Genomic DNA, 25,345 nt, shown 5'->3' with positions numbered 1-25,345 from the left:
CAACTCAGCCCATAATAACACATGATCAGTCATTCATTATTGGTTAGTGCTTACTTGCCTACATTAGGCCTAAATTTGTAAAATGTACAAAGTAAAGCTTTTTTGTCAAGGCTGTCTATTTGGAGTAGTCAAGGAAGCTCTTGTCACCTACTTTTAAGCTTAAGCTGAGATGAAAGGGCTTCTGATACTTTTGTGTGTGTGTGTGTGTGTGTGTGTGCGCGTGTGTGCGTGTGCTTGAACCATATTGCAGGAAGGAGCTATGTGGAGTAAATTTTTAAGTCTCTTTTCTGGAGACTTTGTTGTAGAAACTTAAAAATTGCTAATCATAAACTAATAAACAGTACAAGTAGTTACTGTTGGTAATACTACAGTCTTAGTTTCTTATCAATTTTCTTACAATCATTTAAGAGAATTTTCCTTTGATGTCCTAAAATAAAATTCAGTGATTTAAATTCTTGAATAAGGGACTTCCCTGGTGGTGCAGTGGTTAAGAATCTGCCTGCCAATGCAGGGGACATGGGTTCAATCCCTGGTTCGGGAAGATCCCACATGCTGCGGAACAACTAAGCACGTGCACCACAACTACTGAGCCTGCGCTCTAGAGCCCACGAGCCACAACTACTGAGCTTGTGTGCCACAACTACTGAAGCCTGCACGCCTAGAGCCCATGCTCTGCAACAAGGGAAGCCACCGCCATGAGAAACCCATGCACCACAGCGAAGAGTAGCCCCTGTGCACCACAGCGAAGAGTAGCCCCTGTTCACCACAGCTAGAGAGAAAGCCCACGCACAGCAATGAAGACGCAATGCAGCCAAAAGTAAATAAATAAAATAAACCAAAACATTTAAAAAAACCTGTAAAAATAAATAAATAAATAAATAAATAAATTCTTGTGTTAAGCTTGAAACTTAAATGTGATACTCTAATTTCAGAGTATGAAAATGTGGCTTATCTCATCCTTAATAATGTATTTCTCAGAAATAGATATATGACTTTTAGTCTTGTTTTGGAGGATTAGTGTCTTACACGTGAATAAAACACTGTGAAACTTTTTAAAAAAATTTTATTTATTTATTTATTTATTTATTTATGACTGTGTTGGGTCTTCGTTTCTGTGCGAGGGCTTTCTCTAGTTGTGGCAAGCGGGGGCCACTCTTCATCGCGGTGTGCGGGCCTCTCACTATCGCGGCTTCTCTTATTGCGGAGCACAGGCTCCAGACGCGCAGGCTCAGTAATTGTGGCTCTCGGGCCTAGCTGCTCTGCGGCATGTGGGATCTTCCCAGACCAGGGCTTGAACCCGTGTCCCCTGCATTGGCAGGCGGATTCTCAACCACTGCGCCACCAGGGAAGCCCCTGTGAAACTTTTTAATATCATTTTTATGGAGGTATAATTTGCATACGACAAATTACCCACCTAAAGATTATAATTAGATGAGTTTTGACAGATGTATACACCTGTAAAATCACCACCACAGTTAAGAAGATACAGAACATTTCCATCTTCTTATAGAATAAGAAATTTTTTAATGTCCCTTTCATGTCCACTTTTCCTTTTGCCTATGATACCACTGATCTTGGTTTTATCACTACAGATTAGTTTGCATTTTCTAGAACTTTAGATGAATTAAATTATGCTCTTTTGTGTCTGGTGTCTTTCACTCACATAATGATTTTGAGAATTCATCCATCTTGTTGCATGTAACAGTGGTTATTTCTTTTTCATTGCTGGGTTGTATTCCAGTGTATGGCTAAATCACATTATGCTGATCGACATTTAGATTGTTTCTAGTTTTTTAATATGTATAAAGCTGCTATGAATATTCATTTAGGTTATTATGTGGAAATATGTTTTTATTTCTCTGGGAAGTGGAATGACTGGATCACATAGTAGGTTTATGTTTAAATTTGTAAGAAACTCCCAGTTTTCCAAAGTGGTTGTACTGTTTTACATTGCTACTGGCAGTGTGTGAGAGTGAGAGTTCTAGTTGCTCCATAGTCTTGGCAACATTTGTTATTGTCATTGTCTTTCATCTATTCTCATGGGTGTGTAATGGTATCTCATTTAATTTGCATTTTCTGATAGTTAATGACCTTAAGTATCTTTTCATGTACTTAGTGGTATTCCTAATCTTACTGTGTGAAATATCTATTCAAATTTTTTGACCGTTTTTAAAAATTGGCTTCTCTTCTTATAAATGAGTTGTAATTGTCATATAACTTTTTTCTAATTAAACTTTTGATTTTGAGATAATTGTAGATTCATATGCAGGTATAAAAAATAATACAGAGAGATCCTGTGTACCCCTTACTCAGTTTCCTTCAGTGATAAACTATAGTGCAATATCACAACCAAGATGTTTACATTGACATACTTCACCAGTCTTGTTCAGATTTCTCCAGTTTTACTTGTACTTATTTGTGTGTGTGTGTTGGGGTGGTAGTCTGTTCCCATTTAATCACATCTCTAGTTTCATGTAGCCACCCCAAAGGTAAAGATACAACAGTTTCATCACCATAGGGATCTCTTGTGTTGTATTTTTATATCCATGCTTCCTGCTTCTTGTCCTTACCCTCAGCAACCACTAATCTTTGCCCATTTCTATAATTTTGTTATTTCAAGAATGTTGTATAAATGGAGTAATACAGTACGTAACCTTTTAGGATTAATTTTTTTCACTCAGTATGCTTCTGTGGAGATTAATCAGAGTTGTTGAGATGTCAATAGCTTGTTTCATTTTACTGCTGAGTGGTATTCCATGCTGTGGGTGTACCACAGTTTGTTGAACCATCCACTGATTGAAGGGCATCTGGGTTGTTTCCAGAAGGGTTTTTTCCATTTTGGCTAGTAGGAATAAAGCTGCTATGAATACTTGAATACAGATATTTGCGTGACTATAAATTTAACATTTCCTGGGGATAAATGCACAAGAGTGCAATTACTGGCTTGTATGGTAATTGCAGGTTTAGTTCTGTAAGAAACTGCTAAACTGCCAGTGTGGCTATAACCTTTTACAATGCCCACTAGCAGTATGTGAGCAATCCAGTTCTTCCACATCCTCACTATCATTTGGTGTTGCCATTATTTTATTTAAGTGAGCCATTCTGATATGTGTGCAGTGATATCTTGCTGTGGTTTTAATTTGCTAATGGCTAATTAAGTTGAATATTTTTTCATGTGCTTTTTGCCATTTGTTTATCTCCTTCAGTGAATTGTTTGTTGATGTCTGTATTAGTTTACTAGGCCTGCCATGACAAAATACCACAGATTGAGTAGCATGATCAACAGACATTTATTTCTCACATTTGAATCTGGGACTCAAGATCAAGGTGTTGGCAGGTTTGATTTCTTCTGAGGCCTCTCTCCTTGGCGTGCAGATGTCTGTCTTCTCTCTGTGTCCTCACATTGTCCTGTCCTGTAGAATCCAGCTTTCCTTTGTTTTGTCCCAACTCTTCCTTTTAGTCCAAACTGGTAGTGTCTCTGCTGGTATAATCCCATCTCTATTCCTGGTTTCAGCTGAGATGTCTGATTAAATCCACGAGGGGCATCCGTGATTTCATTATCAAATGATTTTTCAGTGTTCTCTGGTGTTCTCTTCTGAAGACACTTGCTTGATTTTTGCAACATGGATAAGCTGAGACTTTTCCAAATCTTCAAGTTCTAGTTCCTTTTTTGCTTAACAATTCCTTCAATTTATCTTTCTTTCTCATTTTACTGTAAGCAGTAAGGAGAAACCAGGCTGTGACTTCCACACTTTGCTTAGAAATCTCCTCGGCTAAATATTCAAGTTCATCACTTTTAACTTCTATTTTCCACAAAACACTGGAACATAGTTGGGCCAAGTTCTTTTCACTTTATAATAAGGATTGCCTTTCCTCCAGTTTCCCGTAATATGTTCCTCATTTCCATCTGAGATCTCATCAGAATCACCTTTAACTCCATATATTTACCAACAGTCTCTTCAAGGCATGTTTAAAAAAAAAAAAACATGCACTTCAGAACTGTCCCAGCCTCTACCTGTTGCCCAGTTCCAAAGCCACTTCCACATTTTTAGGTATTTATTACATGAACACTTCACTTCTTGTTACCAGAATCTGTAATAGTTTGTTAAGGGTGCCATAACAAAATACCATAGACTGGATGGCTTAAATTTATTTCTCATAGTTTCTCACAGTTCTTCCAGGAGGCTGGAAGTCCAAGATCAAGGTGTTGGCAAGTTTGTTTTCTCATGAGACCTCTCTCCTTGCCTTGCAGGTGACTGTCTTCTCACTGTGTTCTCACATGGCCTTTTTTCTGTGCATGTGCACCACTCTCTGTCTTAGGACACCAGTCCTTTTGGATTAGAATCCCATCCTTATGACCTCATTTAATGTTAGCTACCTCTTTTTAAAGGCCCTATTTCCACGTAACGTCACATTGAGGGTCAGGGCTTCAGCATGTGAACTTTGGGGGGGCACCAATTCAGTCTGTAACAATGTCTTCTGCCCCTTTTCTGATTGAATTGGTTGTTTTTTTACTGTTGAGTTTTGGGAGTTCTTTTTATATTCTGGATACTAGTTTTTTGCATATATGTGGTTACAAACATTTTCTGCCAGTCTGTAATTTGTTTTTTTCTTCTTCTTAAGAGAGAATTCCCTGGAACAAATTTTAAATTTTGATGAAATTAATTAATCAGTGTTCCCTTTTATGGACTGTGCTTTTGGTGTCAAGTCTAAGAACTCTTTGTCTAGCTATATAATAACTTTAAAAAATTCTGTTTTTCTGTGTTGAAGGAAAAATGATTAGATATTACAAATTATGAATTTTTTTTTTTGCTGGGAGGAATTTTTTAATTGCTGGGGGGAACACTCACTTTGAAGAATAGGAGCAGGTCACTTGTAAGACAAAAAAAAAATATTGGGAGGCAATTCTGTGTGGGTTTTTCTCCTTTTTGCAGCCCTTCTATATGAAGGCATTGATTGTTTTTGTTCTAAATTATCTTTTAAGGGTGTTTGTATAGCAAGCAGCTTTGGAAAGGAGAAAATGTCTACCACTTCAGCAAAGTTATCTTACTTGGTAACATCATCATCTGCTTGGTTATCCAAGCCGGGAATGGGGGCATCCTTATTGAGTGCCCGTCTTATCCTTTACATTCAGTCACTGCATCCCACTGATTTCAACTTCCAAGAAGTTCCTGAATTTGTCCTACATTTTCATCCTTATCACTAACTGCTCTGGTTCATTACCTCATCCTCTCATTTACATGTTAAAATTGCCTTAACTTAATTCTTTGAATTAGGGAGTATCCATGTGGGTTTCCCTACAGATTTATGTTTTTTTGTTTTTGAGAGCTAGGGAGAAAAAAGGATGTGTGAATGACACATAGCTTTTCTTCATTCCGTGCTCTTTCTTGACATATTCTGAAGAAAGTTCTTACATTTTTTTTTTTTCCTGTTATGGGGAATTCTTTGCATTTCTATTTTGAATAACAGTTTATTTGGGGGAAGTCATATTAAGCAGAAATAACTGCTATTGGTTCTTTTTTTTTTTTTCTTTAAAGATGTGGACCATTTTTTTTTAAAGTCTTTATTGAATTTGTTACAATATTGCTTCTGTTTTATGTTTTGGTATTTTTGGTCCCGAGACATGTGGGATCTTAGCTCCCCCACCAGGGATGGAACCTGCAGCCCCTGCATTGAAAGGCAAAGTCTTAACCACTAGACCGTCAGGGAAGTCCCGAAAGATCTTACATTTTGGCTTATGAAAATATTTTAGTGCTGATTCAAGAATTTTTATTATCTCTTTTTTTCTGATGATTATACAAGAGAAATTTTGGGATGAGAGAATCTGTATGCCTCTGATTGTTGATATTTTGCCCAGAATTGAGGTACAGTTTTATATTTTTGTTTTATTGATGGGCTTTGTGACAACATAGCACTTTGATATTATTTGGTAGAGTTAGATGAGAAATATATATTTAATTATAAATAACAAAGTAGTAATGTAACATTGTGCATCAGGTTATTTCTAATTCTTATATTATTAAAATTATATGTTTTAATACCTGTGTAATGTAAAAATCTAAATATGTAATTTTTTCTTTTCTTTTGTATAGGAATGAAGATCTAAAGCAAATGTTAGAGAGCAACAAAGATTCTGCTAAATTGGATGCTATGAAACGGATTGTTGGGGTAGGTAAAATAGTAGATCATTTCGACTTTTGGATAAATGACAAGTAGTGATATATTAAAAATATATGTTAAAGAATATGTTAAATACCAAATCTACCCTTTATTATTAACTTAAAATTTCCTGTCTAAAATGTTTTGGAGGAAGTAATGAAGTGACTAAATTCAGAAACTTGAGTTCCTATTCTGTTTTTTCTGTTTTTTAATTTCCGTATCTCTAATATTAAGGTATTTCTTCTGTCAGATAGAGAGTGCTAATCAGTTTGAAGACAAAATAAGATTACATACAACAACATTTTGACTTCCTACAAAGAGGGATACTAATGAGCTAAAGTATTTTTTTTTTTTGTCATTCTATGACCTAAAAATTGTGAGCATGCTTTCTTCTGATTTTCAAATTCCATTACTACCAATAGAAATGCTTTATTCAGTTTATCAGTGTGGAACTTCTAATGAATACTAGTAAATGTAAGAGCATTTCTCTAGTTTCAGTTGTAATGTAAAATTCAAACAGTGGACTGATATGTTATTATGTAGAGGGTTCCATTGTCAGAGAACTAAATATAGTGCAATTTCTGATTATATACAAAATCTTACGTAGTTTTGTAACTTGTGTTGGTCTCACTCTTTTTTTGTATTTGATCGTTTACATTCACAGTGGAAAAAAACTGGCTTAATTCAGTGACTGTCTGATGCTAAAGAGTTCTGCTTGTCTCAGTGGAATTAAATTCGTAAAACCGGTCTTTCTTATTCTTACTATGCATTTTTCACCACCACTGCTGATTTTGTTTTCCAGAAATTTTTGTATAAGGTCAAAATGTAGTAAATTTGCATAATTGCACAAATAAACTCTACTGTAGTAGGGTGTAAACACAACTGAAACAGTATTGTTTTCCAGCAGACAATGCCACCATGTGAGAGTTTGAAATCTCCTTTCTAAAATCCAAATCCCATTTATGAAAGATGATTATGGGTATGAATATGTCCTGTTCAAAAGTTAGTTGTGAAAATCAAATAGATAAAAGTCAAGGACTAATTATATCTGTAGAACACCTATAAATTACTTGATTCTTGCATCAGATTTATGTCATTTGGTAATGAGGGCAAATGTTGAAGATTCTTTTGTAAATTTTTCATTTATTAATGTTATACCATATAAATAATAGCATTTATTATTTATATAAATGCATGGACAGGTAGTTCTTGCTTTGCGTGACTTTGGTATTTGAATTTCAGTTACCACAGTTTAGTTAAATAACACCAGTCCCCTAGCAAGACAGTTCAAATTTCAGATGTCGTGGTATATTAACTTAGTAATTGCATAATGTACAGACTTCGTCACTAACTTTTCAGTCCACAACTCACTATGTATATAACAAATGTGCATCATGATCAGTGACCAGTCATGTCACTTCTTTCAAAGTTATTTTTAGTGATTGGTCGCTGTGTATGTTATTCAGTTTGTGTACAGACTGCAAAGCATGCAGTAGTGGTCCCTACTTGTTTCCCAGTGAGAAGCCCACTTCACATTTTATAAAAATGGTTAATTAAAAGAGGGATTTGGTCAACAAAGATTAAAATGCAGCAAGGAAATGAAAATAACACTAGAAATGAAATTCAGATAGAGTGTAACTGGAGTTATAGAGAAATAGCTGATTGTGGGAATGGTGACACTGCCCCTTTTTGAGAGACTCTAAGTATGTAGCTCGAGGAACTTCAGTAAGGCAAGCTTTTCAGCATAAATTAGGAAAATAGTTGTGATGAAAAGGCCGAAGATATGCCAGAGGAAGTGATGCTGCCAAAAATCTTCACATTAGAGGAACTCCAGGAGATAATTCACAACGTTGAAAGTACAAAGGATACAATGTTGGAAGCTGATCCAAACTTAGAAAGGAGTAATTTACCAAGGAATAGAAAAGATGCTTGCTTGGTACTTTTCTTTCTTTTTTTTAAAATTAATTTATTTATTTTTGGCTGCGTTGGGTCTTTGTTGCTGCGCACGGGCTTTCTCTCTAGCTGTGGTGAGCGGGGGCTGCTCTTCGTGGTGGTGCACGGGCTTCTCATTGCGGTGGCTTCTCTTGTCGTGGAGCACAGGCTCTAGGTGCCTGAGCTTCAGTAATTATGGCACGCGGGCTCAGTAGTTGTGGCTCGCGGGCTCTAGTGCGCAGGCTGAGTAGTTGTGGCGCACGGGCTTAGCTGCTCCGCGGCGTGTGGGATCTTCCTGGACCAGGGCTCGGACCCGTGTCCCCTGCATAGGCAGGTGGATCTTAACCACCGTGCCACCAGGGAAGCCCACTTGCTTGGTACTTTAAATCAGTGGTCCCCAACCTCTTTGGCACCAAGGATCGGCTTCTTGGAGGACAGTTTTTCCACGGACAGAGGTAGGGTTGTGGGTGGTGGTGGTGATGGTTCAGGCGGTACAGCAATGGGGGGGGAATGGTTGAGGCCAGGGGTCCTGTGGCCTGTTAGGAACTGGGCTGCCCAGCAGGAGGTGAGAGGCAGGCGAGCGAGCTAAGCTTCGGCTGCCCCTCCCCATTGCTCACGTTACCGCCTGAACCATCTCTTCGCCCCCAACCCCATCCGTGGAAAAATTGTCTTCCATGAAACCGGTCCCTAGTGCCAAAAAGGTTGGGGACCACTGGTTCAGGCGGTAATTAATGTGAGCGATGGGGAGCAGCAAATGAAGCTTCACTTGCTCGCCCGCCGCTCACCTCCTGCTGTGCAGCCCGGTTCCTAACAGGCCGCAGACCAGTACCGGTTGGGGGCCCCTGCTTTAAAGGATGAGAATAAGGTGAGTCCATTCCAACTACTCTTGATAAGTTAATTCTCAATGTTTCTAATGTTAAGTTACAGTATATTAAATAAATATTTTATCGTTTTTCATTTTCCTATACATTTCTGACTGACAGTAATAAGAGAGTTTTAAATGTTTCTACAGAATTTTTAGAAGTCACAGATCCATTGTAAGTTTTACACTTGGTTATCAAGATAGCTTTGCATGGTTTCAGCTTGCGGTCCTGCAGGTTACAGTCCTGCACTGCCGTCCATTTAAAGCAGGCAGTGCTCTTCATTATTTCATTAAACTTTGGCTTTACATTCCATTAAGGTAAATTATTGCATTAAATCTGAGGATACTATTGAAATTACTAAATATGAAAATGAGGTATTTGGTAGTTTTTTCTATATTCCTCTTTCAAACTGATAAATAAAAATTGGTATTCTCATAATCTAGACTACTTGACTATTATAAATGTAACTTAAATGTAAATAAACATCATAAAGAAATATAAATATATCAGGAGGTGGGGGTGGTGGTGGGATGAATTGGGAGATTAGGATTGACATGCATACACTGATGTGTATAAAATGGATGACTAATAAGAAAAAAAAAACATTAAAAAAAAAAAGAAATGTAAATATAGCCATACTAGTAGTTAGTCTAGTAGTTATAGACTGTCTCTCATTAGGAAGTTTGTATAAAGGTAAATTTGGAGTTTGATCTTTTAAGTGTAGGAAAATGGTTATTAATTAAAAGTTATTCTGTCACTTTACATAATGTCTTCAGGATCTAGCCATGTTGTCAAAAATGGCAGGATTTCTTCCTTTCTCATGGCTGAATAATATCCCATTTTACACACAACACACATACACATATATGTATATGTGTGTGTATAAGAAATATGTGAGATATATCTCACATTACCAATTTACCACCAGCAGTGCACAGTGTTTCCCTTTTGTCCGCATCCTCACCAACACTTGTTATTTCTTGTCTTTTCAGAGATAGCCATTCTAACAGGTTTAAGGTGATAACCTCATTGTGGATTTGATGTGCTTTTCCCTGATAATTAGTGATGTTGAGCATCTTTTCATGTACCTGTTGGCACGTTAAACTTACATAATGTTCTATGTCAATTATATCTCCATAGATCTGGAAAAAATTATTTTATTATGGAAGTGGCACAAATATGTATTTGTAAATTTTCAAATAATATTGAGGTATAAAAAGTAAAAGTTTCATCTTCCAGATAAACTTTAGGATCAAATTGTCAAGTTCTGTTAAAAGTTGTTTTTGGATTTTGATTAGGGTAATGTGGAATTTGTGTATTTCCATCTCCCTTCCCTCCCTCTTTTCCTGTCTTTCAGTAGCATTATATTTATATTTTATAGTTTCTAATCATAGGGAATCTTAAGCATTCCTTGTTAGATTCATTCCTGTGTACTTTTAAATTTTGGTTGCCATTATGAATGGTTCCCTTCATTATATTTTCAAAATTAATTATTACTGGTGTATAGGAAAACAAATGACTTTTCTTTTCTTGCATTTGGCCTTCTCAGTGAACTCTCTTCTTAGATCTGGTAGTTTTTTGGTTTCTTTGCTTGGTTTTCTGGATACTTAATTACATTGTCCAGAAGTTATGACAGATTTATATTTTATTTTCAAATATTTTTATCTCTCATTTGTTTTTCTCCTCTCTTTGCATGGATAAAGCTCCACTATGATGTTGAATAGTAGTGGTGGTGGAAGACAACACTATCTTTTTTCTGATTTTATTGGAAATATTTGTAATGTTCTAGTCTTGGTTTTAATATATCCTGTAGAGTTCAAGTAGATATATTTCTGTGTATTTAAGTGATGTTGGATTATAGTTTTCTTTTTGTCCCCTGTTGAGGTTTTTTATTAGGGTCGAGCTAGATTCATAGCATGAGTTGTTATTTAAGCCATCTTGGCCTGCTCCAAGATTGCAAAGATTTCCCCTCTTGTTTTTAGCTTTTATGTTTAGGTCTATGATCCATTTTGCATTATTTTTTATGTATGGTGTGAGGTTAAGAGCCGAATGCATGTCTGATTTTCCTCTATTTGTTACTAAATATTCCACCATTTGTTATTAAACTGTCCTTTCCCCACTGAATTTCAGCCTCAAGTGAAAATCAGTTTACTGTGTGTTTGTCGATCTACATCTGAACTCTCTCTTCTGGTTCATGGATCTTTGTGGCTCTCGGTTTACCTATTCCTCACTCATGATTTCTGTAGCCTTAAAATAAAATACTGTAAGTCTTCCTGTTTTCTAAAAGATAGCTTTGTTTATGCTGTATATTCTTTGCATTTCCATGTAAATTTTAGAAGCTTGTTGGTTTCTACAAGAAAAGAAACCTACTGGAATTTATATTGGAATTGCATTAAATCTATAGATTAATTTTGGGAGAATTAACTTTTTAACACCATTTTGTCTTATTCTGTGATCATGATTCTATCTCTTGTTTCAGTCGTTTTTAATTTCTCTCAACAGTGTAGTGTAGTTTTCAGTGTTAAATTTTAAGTTCTATTATTTTGCTAATAGTTTCTCTAAATATTTTGTCTTTGAATACTATTAAATACTGTATTTCAATTTTTTTAATGGTAATTGGTTTTAATAAGATAAAGTCAATGAACATAGGTAAATGTCTACAAACAAGGTTTTCTCCATGGCACTACCCTACACCACAGTCACAGTAATTCAACTGTGTTCTCATTCGGCAATAATGTCATACAAGTGAATTTGCTGATGACTAGCAAAATTACAAAATGAACCCAAGGCCACTTAATCAAGAGTCCCAACAACAAAGAAACCCTAGGAAGGAAGGTCAAGGCAGGAGGTTGCAGCTGGCCAGATATGATACCATTTGCCCAGTTTTCATTTAGGAATTTGCTACAACAAATAAAATAAGGATCTCCTCTTAGTTACTAGAAAAGAAAACAACAGGTATTACCTATCACCATTCTTTGACCATGAAATTAAAATATTTCCTGAATGTATGATTAAAAGAAAAAAACGTCTTTAAAAAGAATATTAATCATTCTTACATGTTCACAGTAGAAGCTCTATGTCTGAATTTAAAACACTACTCAGTATTTGCCTAAGAAACACATTTAGACAATATGGCTTTTGACATATTAAAGTTCCATGGGGAAAACTAAGACATCTTTTAATTTTGCTTTAATATCAAACTAACAGCAACTTAAAAATTCAGTAAGAGCATGGTTGGTCTGATCCAAGATGTACTTCCAAAATTCAGTCACCTAGTTTTCTTTCAGGAGAAACTGTTCATCATCACAGATCTTTTCTAACTTAACTTTTGGAGAAGAAAATGGAAAATCAAACCCATAGCACAACGGTTATGTAAGATACATCCTCCCCTGTATTTCACTTTTAAACTAGCAGTTATTGTTTGCTAATTTCTTCTTTTATGAAATAACTAATAGTTATTTTTCTTGAAATTTTTTCCAGTGAAATATTATAACAATCATTTGTTCACCTTTACTTCTGTCCAGTTTTTAGTTTGACTTCTAGTTAGCACCATATTTCTATGTGGGAGCTTTAAAAATTATTTTTAAAATGTTATGTTCATGTATGCCCATGTATGCATCATTTCAAAACATCTGTTGGGTGGAAGTAGTTTGCTAGAGGTCAATTAGCAGAATATTATATTGGCTTCAAAATTTCTTGGATTTTTTAAATGTAATTGTCAATATTTACATTTCTCTGCATAATTTAGGTTTCATGAGCCCTGAATATGGGGTTTTATCACCTCATGATTACAGAGTAGTTTTAAGACCTTAGCTTCATAGTTAAAAACCTTCATACATTTCTAAATTTTAATCTGCCAAAATTTTAAGTGTTATGTATTTGTTTTACCACATTACTTTCTAATATATATCAAAATGCTGGCAGTGCACATCTGGCTATCTTTCATAGTTGGTAGTCCTACGAGTCAACAGAGCATCTTGTCAGCAATATCTACTAGAGAGAAACCATAGTGATAGTTTCAGTTCATTTTATTATCTTTCTTTGGTAATATCTGAGGCTTATTTAGAATCATGGGGAAATGTTTCCAATGGTTCATGTGTTGAATAAAGTCTCATGTATGCCAAAGCATGCTTAGGGAAGAAAAGCTACCTACTTCAAAATCTTGTGGTCACTTATTACACAGCAGGACTCTAGTTGAAACATACATATGTTATTTTTCTTGATATTTCTGAAAAATATGTGTCTAATATTTAAAGCACATGTTTGTATTTTATCTTGGCTTGATGAAATGTGAACTAAGAATTTAAAATGTATTGCTTCATATAGTGAACTTGTAATACATTTTTTAGCTAAAATACTGATGAGTTGATTATTCAGAGTCCTTGAAAGAATGGAATATTTTGGTGTATTGAAATCTTTGATGTATTTTCTTTTAGTAAGTGTTGGATATTAAAGGTCTTTCTCAGATTAGTTTGCTTGTCTTTGTAGTTTTGGGATAATGAGCAAATCTGAACCTTTCTTTGATAGATAAGATTCTTAAAATTACTAATTAGAGTTATTGATCTATAGTATTTCATAGCCATATATGTTACATGGTATTTGGTTGGATATTATTGACCCTAAGAAAATTAAAGGTAATTTCAAAGTTCGAGATATTTTTGTTTAATATTTGTAAAAAAACAATTAAGCCAAATTCAAATGGTATATTATTGTTGTAGAAAAATTTTGAGAAAGTCCATATAAGAAGAAGAAAATAAAAACATGCATAATTCTTACTGTCTTGAGTTAATGATTATAATAAACATTTTGGGCTAAATCTTTCCAGACTGATTGCCGATCCCTTGTTCTCTTTCTCCCTTCAACAAAAATGCTTCAGTTCTGTGTATACTTTAAAGGATTCAACTTGTGGCTGATGTTGGCATCTTTTTTTGTTCTTAGGTTGGAAGTTGTTTAAAGGGTCAAGTTTTTTCTGCCATGCTAATATACATCAGGACCAGTTCCTGGTTAGCAGGCCTGAATTTTTACTAGTGATGTAATGCCTATAGAACCTTAATGGGTTTTCTGTCAATTTTGCTTCAGAGTACTTTCTGGGATAGAAGTCAAGGGTCAGTTCATTTTCTATTTCTCTATTTATTCTTGGGGGCTGATTCTTAAGAGTTGCAGTTGGGTCTGAAAACTAACTGCTGGTTTGTAAATTAACTAGTAATTATTTATAAAATAAAAATGCTGAATTTTCTCCCCATCTGTATATCTGTAAAAAATGAAGCTAGTTGAAATTGTTGAGAAAGTAAGTACAATTTCTCCTCTTCATCTTGCTGAGTTAAAAAAAGATTAATGCTTTTTAACATTAATTATGTTTTTAGATCTTAATTTTTTGGGGGGGAGCCATGCCGTGTGGCATGTGGGATCTTAGTTCCCTGACCAGGGATCAAACCCGCGCCCCCTGCATTGGAAGCACAGAGTCTTAACCACTGGATCGCCAGGGAAGTCCCTAGATGTGAATTTTTAGATCTAGATAATTATTCAGTATTTTAAAAATAACATGAATAACATGAAAATCATCATTGTAATACACCACATTAACTGAATGAAGGAGAAAAAACAAGTTTATTTTAATGATACAGAAAAAGCATTTGACAGAATTCAGCACCCTTTCAGGATAAAACACTCAACAAACTAGGAATAAAAGGAAACTACCTCAACATTTTAAAGGCCAAATATGAAAAATTCACAGCTAACATCATACTCAGTGGTGAAAGACTGAAAGTTTTTCCTCTAAGCTCAGGAACAAAACAAGGATACCCACTTTCACCACTTCTATTCAACATAGTATTGGAAGTTTTAGCCACAGCAGTTGGGTAAGAAAAAGAAATAAAAGGCAGCCAAATTGGGAGAGAAGTAAAATTATCTTCATTCACAGACAACATGCTTTTATATTTAGAAAACCCTAAAGAGTCCACAAAAAACTTTTAGAACTAATGAACAAATTCAACAAAGTTGCAGGATACAAAATTAACGCATAAAAATTAGTTGTGTTCCTATGTGGTAACAGTCATCAACCCTAAAAGGAAGTTATGAAAACAATCTCATTTATGGTAACATCAAAAAGAATAAAATACTTAGGAATAGACTTACCCAAGGAAGCAAAAGATTTGTACCTTGAAAGCTAAAATGTTGCTGAAAGAAATTAAGACACAAATAAATGGAAAGATGTCCCATGTTCATTGATTGGAAGACTTAATATTATTAGGATGTCAGTATTCCCAAAATTATCTACATATTCAGTGCAGTTCCCATCAAAATCCCAGGGATGTTTTTTGCAAAAATAGAAAAATCTATCTTAAAATTCATATGGAATCTTACTGGACTCTGAATGGCCAAAACAATCTTGAAAAAGAAGAACAAAGAAGTCTTACACTTTCTGAATTCAAAACTTACTACAAAGCTACAGTAATCAAAATGTGTGGTACCAACATAAAGACAGACCTATAGAGAGAATATACACACAATAGAGAGCCTTAAAAGAAAACCCTCACTTATATGGCCAAATTATTTTCAACAAGGGTGCAAGACAATTCAGTGGGGGTAGAATTTCCCCAAATGGTGTTTGGAAACTGGATACTCACGTGCAAGAGAATGAATTTTTAGACCCCTACCTCATACCATATATAGAATAAGTGAAAAAATGAATCAAAGACCTAAATGTAAGAGCTAAAAACATAAAGCTCATAGAAGAAAACATAGGGTAAAAACTTCATGACATTGGATTTGTCAAAGGATTCTTGGATATAACATCAAAAGGTGAGCAACAAAAGAAATAATTTAGACTATGTCAAAATTTAAAACTTTGTGCATCAAATGACACTGGCAGCCAGTGAGAAGGCAACCCACAGAATGGGAGAAAATATTTTTAATCATATATTTGATACAGACTCTCCAGAATATATAAAGAACTCATATAACCCAATAACTAAAAACAGCACAATTAAAAATGGGTAAAGACTTAAATAGACATTTTTCTTGTTTTAAACTTCAGTAGTGAGTAACATTAGGGCCACTTATGATTGGATGATAAGTTACGCTAGGGAAAGGGATATCCTATATCTACTTATCCCCCAGATAGTAACTAACGGGTAAATAGTTGTTTTCCAAAATATATCAAGTGAACCACATCATTAGAAATTTGTTGAAATTTCTGTCATTTGTATAGTGTCATATCTGGATATCTTTTTTTTTTGGCCACAACACATGGCATACGGGATCTTAGTTCCCTGACAAGAGAACGAGCCTGTGCCACGCTGCAGTGGCAGCATGGAGTCTTAACCAATGGGCTGCCAGGGAAGTCCTAGTATCATATCTGAAATAAAAATATCTTGGGTTGACTCAATAGCAGAATTGGTATAACAGAAGAAAGAGTCAAAAGTTAAAGACAGATCACTGAGAAATTAGTCAATTCGTAGAATAGAGATTAAAAAGAAAAGAGATGAACAAAGCCTCAGGTCTTGTTGGATGATACCAAAACATCTATGTCCATGTAACATATATTTTTTAGGGCAGAAAAAATACTTGAAGACATTATTGCTGAAAACTTCCCAAACTGATGAATGACTTAAATTTATAGATGAAAGAAACTCAATGAACCCCAATCAGGATAAACTGAATGACTAAGTACTGAAAGAAAATAATAGTTAACCTAGAATTCTCTATCCAGTGAAAGAATGAAGATGAATAGAGACATTCTCAGGCAGAAAAAAATAGTAGAGTATTTCTAGCCGATCTGCTTTAATACAAGGCTAATGGAAGTTCTCCATGCTGAAGGGAAATATGTGATGGATTTTGAGGGAGACCAATAGAAATGGTAAATATGTGGTACCCGTAAAGGACTAATTTTATCCTCCTAAGTATCCCATTGTCTGAGACGTTTTCGATGGATGTATATATAATATATATGATGGCTATAACATAAAGAGTAGTGGGGAGGTTAGATTAAAAGGGCCTATATGGTTGAAAGGTTTCTACATTTTATTTGACCTTGTGAAATATTAACTCTAAGTAAACTGTGGAAGGTTTGACATATCTTGACTTACCTGTCTATATATATCTGTCAGCTGTGTTTGTGCATCTATGTAATTATCTGATAATCTCTAGAAGAAGAACCAATAAAAATTATACAAAAAGATATAGCCAAATAGTCAATATAAAAATTAAAATAAAAAAGAAAAGTTAAATTATTAAATACTAAAAAATTTCCAAATAATGAGGGTAATAGCAATCAGAACAACAAAACACAGGGAATAAACAGAAAACTGATAATAAAATGGTAGACCTGAATATAACTACATCAATAATTATATTAAATGTAAGTGATCTAAAGTCACCAACTAAGAGAGACTGTCATATTTGGTGAAAATATCAAGATGCAACTGTATGTTCTCTAGGAAAACCCCACTTTTAATATAAAGGCATAGATAGATTAAAAATATAAGGATTAAAAAATATATGCTGTGCAAACACTAACCAAAACATAAAAGAGCAACTCCCACCCCTACCCTAGCACTTCCCATTTCTCCTGCAGTTCTTTACCTTTCTCCATAGTACCCTTGTTACCACCTCACATACTATATTTGTTTATTGTCCCTCACCCTAATTAAAAGGTCAGCTCTGATGGGTAAAGACTATATTGTTCACGGTTATATCCCCAAGGCCTAGAATAGTCCCTGGCATGTAGTATCCTCTTGGCAAATATCTGTTGAATGGATTTGACTATAGGTTTTTTTTTCTCCCTTGTGTATTAACATCTTTTTGAATAGCATTCTGTAGAATAAAGTTGGGGAAGCCTTGGAGTAGGCTATCATAGGACAGGATCTCTGACTTTAGGTAATTACTGAATGACTGAAGGAAGGGGCCCTAGAGAACATTTAATCCCTCTCTCCTCATTTTACGGATGAGAAAATTGTAAAAGTCATATAAAGATACTTTAGTTGCACTATTTCGTGAACCTTCTTTAATACTCAGAAGGTTTCGCAGAATACTCAAATAATTTCACAGGTAAAGAAATAGAAAATGAGAAGACTAGTTTGTATTAGAGTGTTCTAAAGCTGTCATGTAGAAAGGTCTTCTGAGATATTGTTAACTGGGATTATTGTTGTTTAAAATGTCACATAGTATTTATAAAACATTTTTGTAAATTTATAAAACTAATGCCTTCTACCTTTTTAAGGTAGTTTCTTAGATATGATGTATAATTCATAAAGATCCCCTTTTTTTAAAATGGTATTTTAGACTTTATATATATATTTATTTAGTTTTTGATGTGGACCATTTATAAAGTCTTTATTGAATTTGTTACAATATTGCTGCTGCTTTATGTTTGGTTTTTTGGCCCCGAGGCATGTGGGATCTTAGCTCCCTGACCAGGGATTGAACCTGCACCCCCTGCATTGGAAGGCGAAGTCTTAACCATTGGACGGCCAGGGAAGTCCCAAGATCCCTTTTCCAAAAAATTATCCTGTAGTTAAAACTTTATATTTTGGCTACCAAAGTCCGTACTATTAAAAGACATAAAGCTATATTCTGGGAGTGAGAGTGAAGGAAATGGAAATACAAGTAGACATAAAACTGAAATAAATAGAAATAAAAGGTAACACATAGGAAACTCTAAATGAAAAATGTAGATTAAAAAATTCTAGAGGAAATTAGGATTGGACGCCATAGTGGGCTAGGTGTTAGGAGATGGCTCTAGCAAGGGAGAATGATTAGAATTTGATGATACTCTAGATAGAAGGTTAGAACTTAGAGAAGTAAAAAGAAGTGGGTTGGGGGCATGATGTGAGCACCAGCATAGAGGAGCCAGAGAATGTGCAAGAAGTGAGTAGATCAGTTTACTTTTATAATAACATTGGTGTAGAACAATAATGGTTGATGAGCTTAAAAGGGATGTTAATGCAATTAAATCATTTGAATAGTAAATGAAATAGTTTGGACTCTTAGGCAGTCAAGGGCTTTTGAGACCTTTGAGGGGGAGCTGACGTGCAAAGTGGTAGTTTGAGCATGTTAATCTGTCGGTGATGTACGTTACGGACAGGAGGAGGAGATTGTCGGAAAAGTCCTCTGTAGGTGATATTGACCTATACGAGGATAGTAACAGGAGAAAGGGATTAATGTGAGTGTGCTAAGAATTCACAACAGGACCTGGTTACTGTGTAGATGTGAGGAGAGACCAAGATAATTCCATGGTTTCTGGTATCTGGGAAAATTGGTGGAAATAGGAAATTCTAGCACGAATGCCATTTTATCAGGAAAAATAGGTTTGGTTTTAGACATAGCAAGTTTTGGATGAGAAAGACATCTAATAATGTTCAGTTAGAGAAGTGGAACTAGGGCCTAGAGTTAGGGCTAGAGTTTGGGGAGTTGATCCCTGTAGAGGTAGGAGTTAACACATTGAGGGTGAATGAAATCTCAGGCGTTTCAGAGATTGTAGAACAGTGTAGCCTGAAAAGATGTTGGTGCACAGAACTTTAGTGGGGAAAGGAAAAGGACCTGGTGAAGGGAACTTTGAAAAAAATGGTTGGAGAAGTAGGGGAATCTATAAAAAGAAAGCCGAAGGAGAAAGAATTATTGTAGTTTGTTTAAACTAACATTCATTCTCCACCCCCACCCCCATTGCAAAAGCATTACATCTTTAATATAGGAACTTGGAAAATAAAGAAGAGTACAAATATTTAAAAAGTGTTTACAACACCATTAGCCAGAGAAAACTATTGTAAATATTATGTCTTTAAATTACTGTTTCTTCCTTAATATGTCTATGTGTATTTATATTGATTCCCAAGAGATTGTTTGTTCTTTGCTGCAGATAGTTGGAATAAATAAGGTGACTCAAAAAGAGTTGTTTGTTAACTCTGTAGCTTATTTGTTTCTGTAGCTTATCTTCTAAATATTTAATGTATGTAGAATTTATGTTTTGTTTTCAAATGACTAATTTTAAAAAAGTTTCAGCCCTAATATTCCACTTTTATTCTTTAGATGATTGCAAAAGGGAAAAATGCATCTGAACTGTTTCCTGCTGTTGTGAAGAATGTGGCCAGTAAAAATATTGAGGTACTGTTTTGATTCATAATTTTCATGATTCCTTTTATTGTGAAAGAATCATATACTTTTCAGTTACTTTGAAACACAACATATTATAAGATACTTGTGTCACTAGATTTTCGATACAATTACAATGTCCATAATCTTAAATAGGTGAAATAGAATACAAAGTAGACAATCTTAGCTTTGGAATTTTGGTGGAGAATATGAAAAGTAAAATTGAGATTAATTCACCTGGGTGAAGGGTGGTAACTTGTTGAAGATTCTTAGAAGCCAGTTTAGTTGAAATTCTGCTCTAGGGACTTAATTTTAAGATACCATTATGTCCAGTGAAACAGACCTAAATTCCTGCAGTATCAGGGCAGGGATTGAACCCAGGTGTTGTAACTCCAAATCTAGTGCTCTTCCTGGAGCATCTTAGTTCTGATAGACCTTGCATCAGTATAGTAGGAGGTGAGCAGAAGGCAGGATGTAGTGGGAGCCTTCAATTACTGGTCCCTGTATAGGCTTGTACATGGAATTTGAAACAGAGGAATTCACAGAATTTTGAGGCCAAGGTAATTAATGTTAGGTCAAATGGACTAATGACTTCTAATAGAGTGCAAAAGAAAAATATGAGTCAGTGTAGAAACCATTGAGAAAGATGAGCAGTATGAAAAGTTCAATGAAGAGAATTAGAGGTTGATCTGAGCAAATGCCTTGTATTTCAAAAGAACAGAAGGTTGTAATGAAGATTGAATGGCCACATCGGTCATGAGTCTCAACTTCAACTGATGTTGGGTAGTGATTGTCTTGGGGTATGTTGGGAGTGTTTTTGAGGAGGGTGTGTTTACTCGGTAGGAAGTAGTGATATCTGCATGAGAATGAAAATGCCAGCACACATGTTTCATATTTGCCCATGTTAGTAGCTGTGAGCATCAAGAAATAAGCCTACTCCTCTTTTTCAGTCTGGTAAATTTGGGAGAAGCAGCAGTCTCCATTGATGAATATTTTCAAGGACCTGGTGACATCAGGGCAGGATGTTTTAGGTGGAGGGAAATGGAGTATAAGTAGTAGAAATTAAAGATAAAGGGACTTCCCTGGTGGCGCAGTGGTTGAGAATCTGCCTGCTAATGCAGGGGACACGGGTTCGAGCCCTGGTCCGGGAAGATCCCACATGCCACAGAGCAGCTAGGCCCGTGAGCCACAATTATTGAACCTGCGCGTCTGGAGCCTGTGCTCCGCAACAAGAGAGGCCGCGGCAGTGAGAGGCCCGCGCACCGCGATGAAGTGTGGCCCCCGCTTCCCACAACTAGAGAAAGCCCTCGCACAGAAACAAAGATCCAACACAACCATAAATAAATAAATAAATATATGTATAAAAATTAAAGTAACTTGTTAAAAGAGGCAGACACACCTTCCTTTAAAAAAAAAAGGGGGGGGGAAGGTTTTTCACTTACAATCTAGTATTATTAATATTACTTTTGAAGCTGTACCTCTGTTTATTCAGTAGGTGCTTGCTCTAGGGGCTACAATATATATATTTAACTTACTACAGTCTACCACTAGGATTTATGTATACATTTTTAAGTTATCACAGTCTAGTTTCAAATAGTTATACCCCTTCATATATTCTTACATCGGTAAATTTCTATTTGCTTCCTCCAGTCTGTTCCCATTTTATGCATTTTACTTCTAAATATGCTAAAGCACCCTAAATACATGGTTATTATTTTTACTTTAAAGAATCAGTCATCTTTTTAAAAGATTATCAAAACATAATTAACATGCTATAAACTTCTCACTTTTAAAGTGTACAATTCAGTGATGTGTAGTGTATTCACAGAATTGTGCAATCATCACCACCATCTAATTCCACAACATTTTTATCACCTCAACAAGGAACGTTATGTACATTAGCAGTTACTCCACAACACCCCCTGGCCCTAGGCAACCATTAATCTACTTTTTGTCTCCATGGATTTGCCTACTCTGGGCATTTCATATAAATTGAGTTATACAGTATGTGCTTTTGTGTCTGACTTCTTTCACTTAGCATAATGTTTTCAAGGTTCATCCATGTCGTAGTATGTATCATTACTCTATTGCTCCTTTTTTGCTGAATAATATTCTATTATATGGATATACTGCATTTTGTTTATACATCAGTTGATGGACATTTGGGTTGTTTCCACTTTTTGGCTCTTGTCAGTAATGTTGCTGTAAACATTCTGTACAAGTTTTTGTGTGCACATATGTGTTCATTTCTTTTGGATATATACCTTGGAGTGATATTGCTAGGTCATGAAATAACTTTGTGTTTAACATTTTGAGGAACTTCAAAACTGTTTTCCAGAGCAGCTGTAACCATTTTATGTTTCCGTCAGCAATGTATGCGAGTTCTGATTTCTCCACATCCTCACCAACACTTATTTACCTTTTTTTAAAGAAAAATTATTGTCTGTCTTTTAGATTGTATACTACTGTAGTGGGTATGAAGTGGTATGTCATTGAAATTTTGATTTACATTTCCTTAATAGAAAATTGTTGAGAATCTATTGGCCAGTTGTATATCTTCTTTAGAAAAATATCTATTCAGATCCTTTTCCCATTTTATAATTGGGTTGTTGGCCTTTTTATTGTATATTTTTAAGAGTTTTTTATGTATTCTGAATACTAGACCCTTATCTGATGTATGATTTGCAAATATTTTTCTCCTATTTTGTGGGTTATCTTTTTATTTTCTTGATAATGCCCTATGAAGCACAGAAGTTTTTAATTTTGATGACAGCTATTGATATATATATATATTTTTGCTTATGCTTTAGATGTCATATCTAAGAAACTGATGCTTAATTCAAGGTCACAAAGATTTACACTTGTCTTTTTTTTCTAAGAGTTTTATATTTTTAGCTTTTATATTTAGGACTGTGATCCGTTTGGGGTTAATTTTTGTGTATGGTGTCTTCATGCAACTACTGATCTGCTTTCTGTCAGTATAGTTTTGTCGTTTCTAGAATTTTTTATAAATCAAATCATAGAGTATAGAAGCTGTTGTGTTTGACTTCTTTTACTTAGGCTACTGAGATTCATTTGTGCTGTTTCATGTATTCATGTTTTGTTCCTTTTTTTGCTATAATATGGATATTGCACAGTTTTTTAATTTACCAATTGAAATACACTTGGATCGAATAAAACGCTATTTATGGGCATATATTTTAATTTTTCTTGGGTAAATACCTAGGCTTAGATGTGTTGCTTGTCTGGGAAGAACATGTTTAATTTTTAGAAAATAGTACCATGTAGTTTTCCAAAGTGGCTGTGCCCTTTGCATTCCCACCAGCAATGTGTGGAGTTCCAGTCAGTTCATATCCCTTTCAACACTTGATGTTGTTAGAGTTTGACTTCAGCCATTTTGGTGGATGTGTAATGGTGTTTCATTGTGCCTTTAATTGCATTTTCCTGGTATTTGGTGGTGTTGAGCATCTTTTCATGATCTTTTTGATCAGTCGTAAAACTCTAAAATATCTGTTCAGATCTTTAACCTATTTTTAATTTTTTTGTCTAGAGTATAAAAATTCTTTATTCTGATAGAAGCCTTTTGTCAGATTGATGGTTATTTACTATTATTTATTTTTTCCTAGTCTGTAGCTTGCCTTTTTGTTTTCTTAATGTCTTTCAAAGAATAAACGTTTGATTTGATAAAGTACATTTTATCAGTTTTCTTAGTTATACTTGAGGCTTTTTTGTGACCTGCTTGATAAATCTTTGCCTAACCTAATGTTATGAAGATTTCTCCCAGTTTGTTCTAAAAGTTTAAATAATTTTAGCTATTAAATTTTACTCTATGATCCATGTCAGGGGAGAATCCCAAGACTACCCACAGGTTCCCTCATTCTTTGGGCTAATCCACAGGATCTCAGGTTATAGTCAGATTCATAGCTATGACTTATTACACTGAAAGATGCACAACAAAAATTAGGTACTGAAAGAGGTGCATGAAGTGAAGTCCAGAGAAAACCAGATGCAAGCTTCTAAGAAGCCTTCCCAGTGATTTTCCCTGTGACATTCGATTCCTCCAGCATCACCTCTGACAAAACGTGTGAAGCGTTGTCTACTAGGAAGGTTCATAAGAGACTCAGTGCCCAAGTCTTTACTGGGGGCTGCTCGTGTACCCATTAACTGCCTAGCACATTCCAGAATTGCAGATTCTCAGAAAGTAAGCACATGTTCAGCATAAACCATATTGTTTTTATGTAAACCACCCTTATCAGTTAGGGAGTGGTGGCAATACCTCTGAAGTTCAAGTTCCCAGACAATAGTCAAGGCCAACTTTATAAGTAGGCTTTCTAAGGATAGCAATCTCTGGCCTACTGTGTTAACTCTTTACTACAGAATACATTTCAAATTAGATTTTAAAAAATTAAAGTATAATTCACTTACAATATAAAATTATTTTCAGGTGTACAGCATCATGATTCGATATTTTTATACATTACAAAATGATCTCGACAATAAAGTCTAATTACCATCTGTTGGCATACAAAGTTATTACAGTATTATTGACTATATTCCCTGTGCTGTACATTACATGACTTATTTATTTTATAACTGGAAGTTTGTACCTCTTAATCTCCTTCACCTATTTCACTCATGCCCCTGCCCCTTTCCCCTCTGGCAACCACCAGTTTGTTCTCTGTATCTGTGAGTCTCTTTCTGTTCTGTTTGTTCTTTTGTTTTGTATTTAGATTCCTTATATATAAGTGAAATCATATGGTATTTATCTTTCTTTGTCTGACTTATTTCACTTAGCACAATACCTTCTGGATGCATACATGCTGTTGCAGATGTCGAGATTTCATTCTTTTTTTTTTTTTAATTAAAAAAAAAATTTTTTTTTAACATCTTTATTGGAGTATAATTGCATTACAATGGTGTGTTAGTTTCTGCTTTATAACAAAGTGAATCAGTTATACATAAACATATGTTCCCATATCTCTTCCCTCTTGCATCTCCCTCCCTCCCACCCTCCCTATCCCACCCCTCTAGGTGGTCACAAAGCACAGAGCTGATCTCCCTGTGCTATGTGGTTGCTTCCCACTAGCTATCTATTTTACGTTTGGTAGTGTATATATGTCCATGCCACTCTCTCACTTTGTCACAGCTTACCCTTCCCCCTCCCCATATCCTCAAGTCCATTCTCTAGTAGGTCTGTGTCTTTATTCCCGTCTTGCCACTAGGTTCTTCATGACCTTTTTTTTTTTTTCCTTAGATTCCATATATATGTGTTAGCATACTGTATTTGTTTTTCTCTTTCTGAC

The 25,345-nt window shown here is 35.1% G+C and overlaps 1 protein-coding gene across 1 annotated transcript in view; it reads left to right on the top strand.

The window, feature by feature from the left end:
• The window catches only part of AP3B1 (adaptor related protein complex 3 subunit beta 1), a 268,218-nt gene that overhangs the window by 28,456 nt on the left and 214,417 nt on the right, over positions 1–25,345 (top strand). Inside the window, exons 2-3 of the mRNA XM_059916615.1 lie at positions 6,093–6,168; positions 19,980–20,054. Of these exons, the coding sequence (XP_059772598.1) occupies positions 6,093–6,168; positions 19,980–20,054 (151 nt within the window). The remainder of the gene's footprint in view (positions 1–6,092; positions 6,169–19,979; positions 20,055–25,345) is intronic.

The sequence above is a fragment of the Balaenoptera ricei genome, chromosome 3 (assembly GCF_028023285.1).
Source record: "Balaenoptera ricei isolate mBalRic1 chromosome 3, mBalRic1.hap2, whole genome shotgun sequence".
NCBI classification, from domain to species: domain Eukaryota; kingdom Metazoa; phylum Chordata; class Mammalia; order Artiodactyla; family Balaenopteridae; genus Balaenoptera; species Balaenoptera ricei.
The sequence above is the reverse complement of the archived record's forward strand: the minus strand, read 5'-3'. Positions and strand labels throughout refer to the sequence as shown.